The 12,655-nt window shown below is 38.7% G+C and overlaps 1 protein-coding gene across 1 annotated transcript in view; it reads left to right on the top strand.

The window, feature by feature from the left end:
• Nucleotides 1-12,655, top strand: part of ranbp10 (RAN binding protein 10) — a 42,904-nt gene that overhangs the window by 5,630 nt on the left and 24,619 nt on the right. The window contains exons 2-3 of the mRNA XM_036126567.1: nt 7,663-7,774; nt 12,582-12,634. Of these exons, the coding sequence (XP_035982460.1) occupies nt 7,663-7,774; nt 12,582-12,634 (165 nt within the window). The remainder of the gene's footprint in view (nt 1-7,662; nt 7,775-12,581; nt 12,635-12,655) is intronic.

The following is a 12,655-nucleotide window of genomic DNA, read 5'->3' as shown; positions in this document are numbered from 1 at the left end:
TGAAGCCGAGTAGAGCTGGTTCAAAAAGGGATTAAAGGTGCATAGCCACATTATTTGACTTTTTATTTATTTATACATATTATTTATATTTATATTTATTTATGTCAGTAGCTTACTCTGGTTGCATTCAAAGTATTTATGAAATATTATCACACCCTGTTGGCACATTAGTTATTATTTTGATGTTTTATGCTTTGTTTTTGTGCAGTTTGTTAGTGAATAAAGCTTATTGTGTTTGTTTATAATAACAGAGGAAGTACATACTCCGCATGCGCAGCAGGGGATAAACAAGGAAGCGGCTAACGGCTGTTAGCATCTCCAGGCGAAACAATGAAAAATGGTCCAAGATAGAGTTTAACTTTATTTAAGTTTATGTGTTAGAGTTTAAAATGGATAGACGTCAGCAGTGTTACGATTCTCAGAGTAAAAAATAAATAAATTAAAAATTTAGATATGTGTGACATGATATGGATATTCAGAGCATTATGGCACACTGTGTCACTACCTGATAGGATAGTTATCTGAGGAAGTGTCATTTTTCAGACATCTTTAGTCAGTCCGTGAAGGAATAGTTTCATCATAATAAAATTCAAGTTTAGAATCAGAGGCAGACGGTGTGGACAAGAGATGTCCTCACAATCTGAGAGGACAGGGAGCTTTTGAGAGGCGGAGTGGACACACATTGGCAAGTGAAGATGTGGCAATGTTGAAAGACTTTTACTAAAGAAGTATAATACATAAATTAAATGTTGCTTCAAGACAGTATTTGTTTAAGAGTTGTGCATTCTTATGCAACCGGGTAGTTGTGCATGATTTCCTTCTGCAACATTTGTTTGACTTCAGTTGAAAGGTGCAGGATGAATGTCTGATTATATGCGGGAAACGTTTTGAAAAGTTTTACATTGGTCTCATTTTTCTAGAGCCCAGAAACGTGACATTGTACAGGGATGTCTACTTTCTGAAAGTTGCTGTGCGTAGAGGAGAATCTTAATGTGTTCAAATTAAAGGTTGGATTTTTCTGACGTTTACGTCACGAGATTATGCTGCGCTGCAATAGACAGATGAGTTTATTCTAAGATTTTTTTTTTACACGTCTTTACCGGGGATGCCAAAAAGTGCCGCCAGCGCTGGAGAGGATGCCTCGCAGATGCAATGAGAAGCTTATTTTCCCTTAAACACTCCTGATCTGATCAAACTGGTTATTAGCTGGCTGCTGCAAAACTAAGCGAGTCGAGACATAATTAAACTCTCTGAATTAGGAGTGTTGGACTACGGGCAACTTTAAAGCACAGGCGCTGGGATTGTATATTACTAAAGTAAACCACTCTCAGACAGTACCACAACCACTTTACTTCAGAAATGTCCTCATTTATAAAGTTTTAAAATTTTACGTGCAAATTAGCTTCCCCTTATTTCATATCTGGAAACCACAGGTCCTGTTGATCCTTTTTGTATCCATGCAGAGGTTGAAGGAATGTACATCTAACCCACTTCCTGAGAAATCCGAGTTGTTGAAATAAAGATTTTGCCCGACAGATGGCCGGATAGAACCCCCCCTGATCAATTAATGAATAATTAATGGACCACTGCTGCTGATTAACTGAGTAGAAGCCGACACTGAATCTGATTGTGGAGCATCAACATGTGTTTTCATGGGAGAGAAGGTCCTGAAGTCTCCGTTCACGTCGCAGGGATCACACAAAGAGATCATCTGTGCTTAACGATAAAATCATGCCATTTCACGCAGGCCGTATGTAGGCCATTGAGTCTTTTTGTCTGTGAGGAGGGTACAGATTAGGTGACACTGCACATTTGTTAATGGATGACACATAAATGGGTCTTTTTTTGGAGCGTGCAGGATATTTTTTCTACGCCTGGTTCCTCCGGCTCCCGCTCGGTTACCTCACCCTGGTGGTTTGGATGCTATTTTGACCGGTGTGCCAGTTTTCTCCCTTCATGGCCACACAGACTCTCCACCCACACCCACTGTGTTCATGCACACTCAGATTTATGTTGCCTGTCCCTGCAGCACCGCGCACCTTCAGTAGAAAGTAAAAAAAAAAAAAGTAAATTTTTAAAATGGAACTATTTATTTTTCAGAACATTATAAGTAAAATTATCATCATGTCTTGAAAATGGGTAAATTTAACCTCAGCTGAACAAGATATGATCAAATGCAACAGTGAGCATATTTTAAATATACTCTACAGCACAAAGGTGGATATCATCAGAGAGAAACTGCTGGTGTCCATCACTCTGAGAAGGGTTTAAACTTTAAAGTATAGCTAGACGATATAGGAAAAAAACGATATGATAAAATAGAAATCATATTGGTCTATCGATAATTATCAATAAATTCAAAACATGCATTTTAATGCAATCCTGATCATTTTATGCCGTTGCTTAACGACCTATTTTTAGATTTAAAACACAAAACTGAATTCAAACTCAACCTTTTATTCAACCAATTTTTTACCAAAACTGCAAATTTTTAAAAAAGAAAAACGAACGCGTGGTCTCTGAACTCTTTGAAGGGGGCGGGGCTTGGTTCCTGGGTCTACGTTGTGATTGGTTGGGAGAATGTAATGTTAACCTACATGGCTAGAATGCAAAAGGAAGGAAAGCTGTTGTTCTATTTAACTTTTTATTTACCCTTTTTTTCTATAATCGATATAAATTGTTATTGAATTATTGTCCAGCCCTAAAGGATAGTTTCTACAGGTTTTCAGGAGAAAGCTTCCTTTCTCTACAAAGAAAACAAAGGAGCTTGACTTTGAGTTGTAAACTTTCATCTGAATGAACCACAAGACCTTTGGAAAAACGTGCTTTAAATAGATCAGACCAAAGTAGAGACGTTTGATGGAAATGAATGTCTTTAGAGGAAAACTAAAACCAAACGCATCACATCAGCAACACCACAATTATTACACCATAAAATCTACAACTGAGAAGAAGCAAGCTGTAGCATTGGCCTAGTCAAAGTCCAGACCTTAGCCTGATTAAGACGCTGCAGTTGGAGTTGAGGAAACCTGAATGTAAATAATTATGTGAACCAGAACTTGAGTGGTGGCCCAGATTGATAAATTCGTACAGAAGATGGATGACGTATGTCGTTCATCTGAGGTTAAACATTATAGAGCTATGACAACAAATATATCTTAAAGTCTATTTCTTGTCATGTTTCGAGTCTGTTGACCTTTTGCATCGGGGATGAAATGAGAGTTGGGAGATTGCTGCAACCCTGCAGCAGTCAGTAGGAGCTGGAAAAGGCTTGTAGCAGCAGTTGTGTTGCAATCTGCCGCTGCGTATTTACAGCGTTGAGCATCATCACCTAATGCAGCTTTTTTTAACCTGCCCTAGTAACTTAGTTAGTTCCCTCTGTGCCAGCCCCATTAAAAAAAGATGCAGGAGCGTGACATTGAAACCTAGCTGGAAGTTATTGAGAGCATCTGAGAATCATGTAGTAAACGTCCCTGTTGATGATGGCGCCATGTTGGAAGGCAAGCGCTAAGATGTGTGAATAATCTGAAAATTAGCCTCTGCTAAACAAGTTTGTTCTTTTCAGACTGCAACTATTTAAAAAAAAATGTAAGCAGCACTGCAGGAAAAATTCTGGATGGTTTCCATAAAGGAGCCTTTAAACAACAAAACAACGGCATGTTTTCATTCTGTAGTTATACAGAGAGATTTAGGAACCAAAAACTGATGAATGAATAATAAAGGAGAGGGAGCGTTTGATTTTAGACCTTCAGTCAGCCTGTGGCTAAAAAGCACAACACAAAATGTCAAAGGTTGAACGACTTCGGTCTGATTTCACCAAGCTTGTGTGAGTTTTATGTCCACACTGCAAAAAGGAACTAAAATAAGTACAATTTTATTGAAATTGGCTTTTTTGCCCTTGGTTTGAACAGGTAAACTAGATAATCTGCCAACGGAATAAGATTTTTGCACTTAAAATAGGAACACCTCATCTTCAATGTCTTATTTTAAGTGCCGTATATATCTAATTATCTTATTTTAGTGGTAAAAATACTAATTTTAGTGGCAGATCATCTGGGTGTATCACAAACCTCAACACTGTTTGTTGTTAAGATTGTCCAAGATGATGGGCTTAGGTAGCAGCTACTGGGAGCCCTGTGAATTCTACACATTTTTTTTGTTTGTCACATTTTCCAGTGTCGGAATTTAAAAAGAAAAAAAACAACAAACTTTGACATTTCATTTAATTTAATTCGCTGCGTCAAGACGTGTCGGCTTCCTAAAAATAGACCGCATGAATATTGGTGCAAATATAGGATCAGACAATCCTCCGCCAACACACGTGAACACGCCTGTGCATGCCGCTCACATGCACAGGCGTGTTCTAATGACACGGTTTAAATTTAAAAGGTCAGGGAACAAGCGGAGCAGAGAAACCATTGTCAGTGCTCTGATTTGCAAAGATCTTAGATATGATTTTTCACGTTTTAAATTAAGGATTTCTGCACTTTGTAGTATTTATTTGTAGTACAATTTTGAATTATTTAATGTATTCATTACAGAGTCACTTAATCTATTACATGTTTCACAAATGATTTATTAGCTTTTAGTGGTTCTGGCCGTGGAGTTCTCTGAGGGAAGATTTAGGTGTTGTTCCGGGTTGTTTTGTGACCTTCTGATTGAATCGACGTTGCGCTCTTGGAATGAAGTCGGTCTGCAGGGAACGTTCAAGACTGCTGCCAGTTTTCTCTGGTTGTTTATAATGTTTCTCCTTTTGGTTCGCTGGTGCCCCAAATTCTGAAATGTCTTTGTCACACTTTCCAGACTAATTTATTTTCAGATGATTTGTTGCTGTTTAAGGTCTCTCAACCATTGTAAGGCAGCCTGGAGTACGCACTAGCAACAATAAACCTAGTAAGTTAATATAATATAGAGAAATATAAAAGTTAAGTTTATTTTAGCCTTATGTTAGAAACAGGGCAGTGTAGTCCAGCTACTCTGTCCTCCCACAGGGACGGATAGAGAGCTGTGGACGTGAAGGAGTGATATTAAACACTTGGGCAGAATATTTAATGCGTCTTATAATCCGGTGTGCCTTATAGTCTGAAAAATATGTGCACATATATATATGTGGGGTGCAAATATGCGCACCCCACATATATATATGTGGGGTGTGCCAAATCCATGTTTAATTTTGTATAGAATGACTCTTTAGTTGTTCATCTGTAGTAAAATGTAACTGTATCATCAGTAAATTGACAGGCAAACTAAAGCACACAGTGGCACATGGAAGATAAGCAATAATAATAAAATAAGATAATTGCATAACTAAATCAAAGGCGGATAACTTCAATAAAAGATGTTAACACTTGTATTACAGCTGTTATCTGGTTTACTGTTTTACCAAACAGGGAAGTGGCACCTAAATAATTATGTATCTTTCTAAGGAGGGCTGAAAGTATAAAATGTACCAATTAATAAAATAAAACAGCAATAATCGTATAAAATTTAATTCCTTTGTTAAAAATTATACCATTTATTCGTCCCACTGGCAGAAAGTCTGGGAATTGTAGGAATTTGCCACAAGAAATGTAGGCAACAGTACGCTCAGCTATGGAGGGTAAAACGTCAAAGCTCACAGTGTGTGGACAGTACGCCCGAATATGTGGGAGCCTTTAGGCAGCAACAATAAACCTAGTAAGTTAATTCTAGATAAAAGTTACGTTACGTCACAGAGACGGATAGAGAGCTGTGGACATGAAGGAGTGATATTACACTTGGGAAGAATATTTAGTGCGCCTTATGGTCCGAAACATACTGTACTCATTGCGCGCATGCTTAATATAGTACTTCCCATCACATGGTCTGGTTATAATCAATATACACAAAAGCGCTTCATTTTTTAACAATAGAGCAAAGTGCAAAACACAGAAATAAAATATAATAAGCCTTCTTCTTTATCTCCGCCTCTCTGCCTGTTCGGACGCTTTTTTCTCTGCTCCCTGCATTTTCCTGCCTTTTACTTTTAATCTTCTTTTTATCTCTTAACCTAAACCACAGAAAGTTGGATTTAGTTTTTTTTTTTTTTTTTTTTTTTTTTTAAATTTCCTTTGAATGCACAAGTTAAACTGTTTTACTGTTTTTAAATGTTCTTTTTTGTTTCTACATTCTATCCCTACTTGCTTTTATTCCTATATTTTAATCATGTAAAGCACTCTGCATTGTCTCTGTACTGAATTGTGCTATATGAATAAATTTGCCTTGCCTTGCCTTGCCTTGCCTTGCCTTGCCTTGCCTTACAGGCTATGATAATTTAATCAGAAAATCTTTATAAGCAACTAGTTGAGCTGCTGGTGTAGAAATTTGTGAATTACGTGACTAGGCCCCTTTAAAGCAACAGCAGTACAAGAGTCATAATTTGTACTCTGCTATTAAAACTGAAGGGAACAAGCTTTCGTTGCTTGGGAGAAAGATTGCTCCTTGCTTTAGGAGGAGTACGAGGATAACGGAGGCTCCGCCAGGCTCACAGCAGACGGCCTGAAGGTGTCTGCTAACAGCCAGCTGCCTCGCTTAAGGTTTCCGCCTCTCTGCATTTTCTACGAGCTCACGGCCACTTGTTGTGCTTCACGACAGGTGAGCGTGATCGCGCGTAGTAGAAAGCGACGAACATGCCTTCTGTGGAGATGAGATAGCTGTTATACAACACCCAGCTAAATGCAGACTGACGGACTCAGTGCAACGGGCCTGTTGTTTGTTCGCTCTGTTACTTTTACGTTCACAATCTTGTTTTAGTTACCATTTTTATGCAAGTACTGTTCATTTATCTGTAAGTTTAACAGATTAACTAATGACTCACTGGTTCAGTTTGTGCTGCAGGTCAGAGTAAGATGTGACTTTAGAGATAAACTTATGTGGCCTTCACTGAGAAATCACAATTTACTTTATCTTGTTATGTCTGGCCTGCTTATTTTCATAGTCCTCTGAGGGTCTTTAACACATACAAACTCTTTAAACTTTGCTTAAATTCATTATTTAAACTTTCTTGGACGGAAGCTAATATTGTCCCAACTCCCAAGAATTTATATTATAACCAACGTTCTTATCTTTTCTGACAGAGCAAGACAAAATGGTGCATAATTGTGACGTAGGAGGAGAATGATAGATGGTTTTTAATTTTTAAATCAGGAAACTAATACTTTATAGGATCATCTTTCACAGCAATTAAAGCTGCAGGTCTCTCTGGATTTGTCTCTGTCACATTTTGACATATATGGACCGTCTTTGACCATTCCTGGCAAAATCATTTATTCAAGCTTAGTCATAAAGAATATTCAAGTCTTTACCAGAGTATTTACATTGGATTTAGGTCACATAAATCTGCTTTAATCTAAGGCATCTCGTCGTATCTCCGGTTGTTTGTTCAGGGTGGTCGTCCTGCTGGAAGGTGAACCTCCTGGATTTATCTTCACACATCCGCCCATCAGCTCTGACCAGCTTTTATGTCGCTGAGCTAAATCAAAACGAAAGAGATTAAAGGACATACTGGTTATTTTATGCTTTTACTGACAAAAAAACCTCCGTCTCGATCGATCAAAGCCTACCAAGGGAAAATTGATTTATTGTATCACTAATGACCTCTGATGAAGTCTGCGGTTACAGACACTTTGTCTTTATGTTTTTCAGGCCATGGAAAGAACCACAAGGATGCAGCGTCAGTGCGAGCCACACACCCCATCCCCGCTGCCTGTGGGATCTACTACTTTGAAGTGAAGATTGTCAGTAAAGGTAGAGACGGGTAAGATTGGTTTGTCATCCACTAAATGTGTTACAAGTTTTAGTAGTTCATGTAGAAACTGTTTAGTTGAAGTCTTTTTAATACTCAACGGTTTCTTTACTCTCTGGGCTTTTGTTTTCTGTCAGAATACTCTGTCATATTTAGATGTTTTATTGATTTTGGCAAATCCAGGCTGCGACAAAACCTCGTTCAAAGCTGAACAGATTTAGTTTCTCCACTTAATCTAATTTAAAATGTTGCTGTGTGGAAACAAACTTTAAACCAGCTGTGATGAAGTCCTTAAAACTATTCCATGTCCTGGTTTATTACGGATGCACCAATGGGAAACTATAGGCAGGGTTCCTGCGGATCCTTAAAAAGTCTTAAAAGGCATTGAATTCTGTAATATAAAACTAAGGCCTTAATTGGCATTAAAATGTCTTAAATCAGTCTTTCTTAGGTCTTAAAATTGTTACCAGGTCATAAATAGTATTTTATTTTTGTAATCCTTACCAAACAGTCAAATAATTGATACAATTATATATTTTTTAAATTTACCGAATGGCTCAATGTAACCATTATTGGTTCCGTCCCGATAGCGGAACCAATAAAAACTGTTGCGGCCGGACCATAGCTGTGAAAAAGAGTTGGCACTGATTTATAGTTTATTTTAGGAGGGAACAAAACAAAGTTTGTGAATTCAGTTCAGTAGTTGTTAAAAATATATCTGTAATTTGTGTGTTTTTTAGCTTTCTTCCTATATGGAATGTTTTTCAAAATCTTTAACATGTCTACTGAGCCAGAAAATAATGGTTTATGTTAAAATAAACATTTGGGTAAAGTTGTCGCAACGAGGTTTATCTTGTTTATCGTGAAGTTGGTCTTAACTTTTTATTTCAAGTGGCATTAAAAAGTCTTAAAAAGTCTTCAATTTAACTTGCCTTGTGCTGTAGGAACCCTGTATAGGGAAATATCGACATCCGATATAAATATAATGGATATTTGCTGTTTTTATTTATTTATATATATATATATTTACTTATCAGACCAGTACCGATATGTTAAAAGTGAACCAAGGTCAGCTGATGCCAATTTTAATGCAGATTTATTGTCCATCTGTGGTTTTTATTAAATGCAAAGTGGATATTAAACTGAGAGGTGCTGCCTAAAGTGTAGCAGGTTCATAATTAGCAGATTTCCTTATGGGTGCATCTCTAGTTTTTACACGTCTGCTCTCTGCTGTTTACATCCACAGCTGTTGCTGAGATGGTAGTGATTAACTTACTGCCTCAATCATTGTCTTCCAGCCTTAAATCAGCAAAAAAATAGTCCCTGTAATTTGTTTTGTCTGTACTTGTTGCTTTAGCAGAAATATTACATTTTATTTTATCTACAGTGGAAGTGAAAATAGGACAGCCCAAAAGTTGGCCGATTCAGCTGTAATCTCTTCCTCATCAAATCCGAGGAGACAAATCTGTCACCGGATAGTCCGTGCTAACGGAAAGCACTTCCAAAGCTTCTTCCTAACAGAACCGAATCACCATAATGTGGAGGTTGACCCAGTTATACGCAGAGAGTAACTCACATCTGGGTCAGCTGGTCAGGAGACCTGTCTACGCTGTAGACAGATAGTTGAATATTTGATTCCCGGGTGTTCATCTCTTCCTGGGTTTTAGGCCTGTTGCTGATTCCAAAAAAAAGGAAAAACCATCTGCCTTTTTAAAAAAAAATTATTCAGCATTTCTTCTCTCAATCATTCTCAGGATACTGAGTGATAACGTGTTTTAGGTTAAAACGAAGCTACGGACCAGTATATTTGTTGCTGTATCTGAGATATAGTCTTCAGCAACAACACTTATACCTCTTACACATATAATTAGACACTTTTTCCCTTTGGATTTACAGTTTTTAAAATGAACATCAAGCTGAAGTAAAAACACAACTTTATATAATCGGTATTTAGTTTCAAAACTTTAGGACCTTTATTCATTCACTTTGCGCAACGAAGAGACAGAAGTCCGCTGAGACATAAAGTTAAACAGAGCTAATCAAAGATGCTTTAGAATTAATACCTTTATTCTAACAGGGCCCACGAAAGCCTTACATCCAGAAATACAGCATGTCATTATAAGCATTTGCTCTACTTCTCATGTAAAGCTTTAAAAACATCAAAACCGTAGAGGCTTTGACATCAAATCATTAAAATGTGTCTGTACCTATTGAGGAAAATGGAGCACTTACTTCCTGCTGAACATTTAAGACATTTTTTTAACTTATTTGGCGGTATGCTCTGGGTCATTGTGCATTTTGGAGACCAAGCTTTAGTGCTCACAAATGGGTTTTCGTCAGAATTGCTCCATTATGTTGTCAACTGCAGCGACCTTCTGCTGGGCCAGTGTGTCAGGACGTCTCGGGTCCCGACAGAGGGTGGTTCCTGAGAACCGGAAGGGATCCACAGTAGACACAGTGTTGTTCAGGATAGTGGGGGGGGTAGGGTTGGGAATTGAAAAGATTTTCACGATTCCGATTCCTTTATCGATTCTGTGAAACGATTCGATTCCTTTTCGATTCTCTTTTCGATTCCAATTTGGGGAAAAAAGTAGAACAAACAGTTTGATGATGAGCATCAACTTTGTTTACTTAACTATCACACGACCTTACAAACTAACAAGGTCAAGATGTCCACAGAAAATGTGCAACTGGAGTAATATTTATATTTGTTTAAATAAAAAAAGGAATATAAGAACAAACTTAAATACAGTAGATGAGTTGTTTAGAATACAAGAAAATGTAAGTTTGTTGTGACAGTTGCTTATTAATCTCTCTTTAGATAACCTCAGTCATCTAAATCTAAAGGAGAAGCCATCCGTTTAATGAAAGAGCATTACTGTACAATTTTGGGAAATAAACTCGTCTCCCCCTGATTTAAATAAACAAGCGTCACCTTTCTCTCGCTCCCTGAACTGCGGAGCAACTTTGTAGCATGTTTTGTTATATCCACTGCAATACCTAGAATCATGTAACTACCAGTAGTTCTAATTAAACATGGTACCAATGAAGGGCTGGATTAACGATAAAGGCACACTCCCTTAATAACCCCAAAGAGAGGTAGGAAACTGGTTTATTTCCAGAGATGGCATATGATTTACTAGGAACCAGCCACTGATGTAAAACTAGCTACTTACCACCAGAGTTGCTTTCCATGCTGGTCGTAACTTTAGCTTCTGTCCGGTAAGAATCAAAAACACGGCATTCATTAAATTGTATGCCATGTTGTGTGCGCAGGTGTTTCTGCCTGTTGGATCTATTTTCTCCCGCGGATGTAAATGCCATTTTGCAATGATTGCAAAGCGCCTCGTTGCAATCTTCCTCTTCCTTAAAATGAAACCAAACTTTCGACCGCTTCCCCCGATGGGGCGGCATTTTTTTTGTTTGGTTTTTCGCCTGGTCACGTTGTACTTGCTTACTGAATGCCGTGTGCGTAACTTACGTAAAAACGTGACGTAACTTGCGTAAAAACGTGACGTAACTTGCGTAAAAACGTGACGTAACTTGCGTAAAAACGTGACGTAACTTGCGTAACTTGCTCAGAGCCGCAGCACAACGGAATCGAAAAGAGAATCGTTTAGCGAGCTGCCAAACGGTGCCACGGAATTGAAAAACACGGAACCGGTTCTGAACAGGAACCGGTTTTCGATTCCCATCCCTATGGGGGGGTCTACAGTTTTCTGGAAGTTTGTTCCAGATAAGTGTAAATGCTGCTTCTCCGTGTTTGCAGGACGAGCTTCTTAACTCGTACACTGCTGTCACCCTAATGGCTATGTCTAGGAGACAAACCGGGTTTAATACTGAAAGACAGGGTCAACTGTATCATCTATAGAAGGAGAACATGAGGTTGTTGGTTGTTGGGTCGCCGGACCCATCCAGGACGGTGTCGCAGCTAAACAGAACGCCTGGCCAGATGTTGCTATTATGGAGAGAAAAAACAGAACATAAAGTTAAAAGCTGTAATAATGCAAGTAATGCCAAAAATTGGAGAGTAGTAGGAGAAAGTGGCACAGTGTGGGGAAGAGGTCATTGATGTGTTAGATTTTTGGACAGCACCTTCATTGTCCCCCTAACATTCTAGGTCATCGTTGCATTTAAAAATGTTTTTGTTCAGATTGAATCAAAAGTTTTTTGTTTTTTCTAATGAGCTGAGCTTCAGCCACGTGAGGAATCCCGTACGTGTCAGCGGCTGCCAGCATCACGTTACACTTTTCTCTTGACAGTGTTGAACAGGAAGTTCTAAAAGAGTATCAGACAAAACATAGATGTCTACTTTGTTGGGTTTGTCCGCAGCATCTGAAGTCATTTTCCGAAGACCTGCTTCCTTTTCCTCTTCAAACTCTGCCGATTCATTGGCTGGGGTTTAGGAGACGGATGATATTTATTGCAGGAGTCCCAGTGATAACCTAAAAGTGTCCCAGCTGCAGTAAAGTAACACTGTGACTTGTTTAACTCAGCTAAAAGCTTTCTTTCCCCAGTTTTCTGCTGTGAGAATGCCAACAGCTCGTCCTCCGGTGACAGTTTTAAAGACGTCTCCGCTGACCTCTGAGCTTGTGTAATCGTCGCCACTTTTCATGTTTGCCGTCTCCCCTGGAGGCAGCTCGCTCTGCAAATATAAGCAGCTCGAAGACGTCATGCTCAAAGTTCCTTCTGCCTCTCCCTCGTCAGACACGAACTTAATGTTTTCCAACTGTTTCCTGGTGAAACACGGCGAGAACAAGCAGCTCTGCATGTATTCATACGGCGATGAATGAGAGAAATTCCTCTTCCTGTTTTTCAGGTACATGGGCATCGGCCTGTCTGCACAGGGAGTCAACATGAACAGGCTGCCTGGTGAGTATCATGTGAATTATG

This window comes from Fundulus heteroclitus, chromosome 2, assembly GCF_011125445.2.
Source record: "Fundulus heteroclitus isolate FHET01 chromosome 2, MU-UCD_Fhet_4.1, whole genome shotgun sequence".
Lineage (NCBI taxonomy): Eukaryota > Metazoa > Chordata > Actinopteri > Cyprinodontiformes > Fundulidae > Fundulus > Fundulus heteroclitus.
Note: the sequence above shows the minus strand (reverse complement) of the source record. Positions and strands in the feature narration are given on the sequence as shown.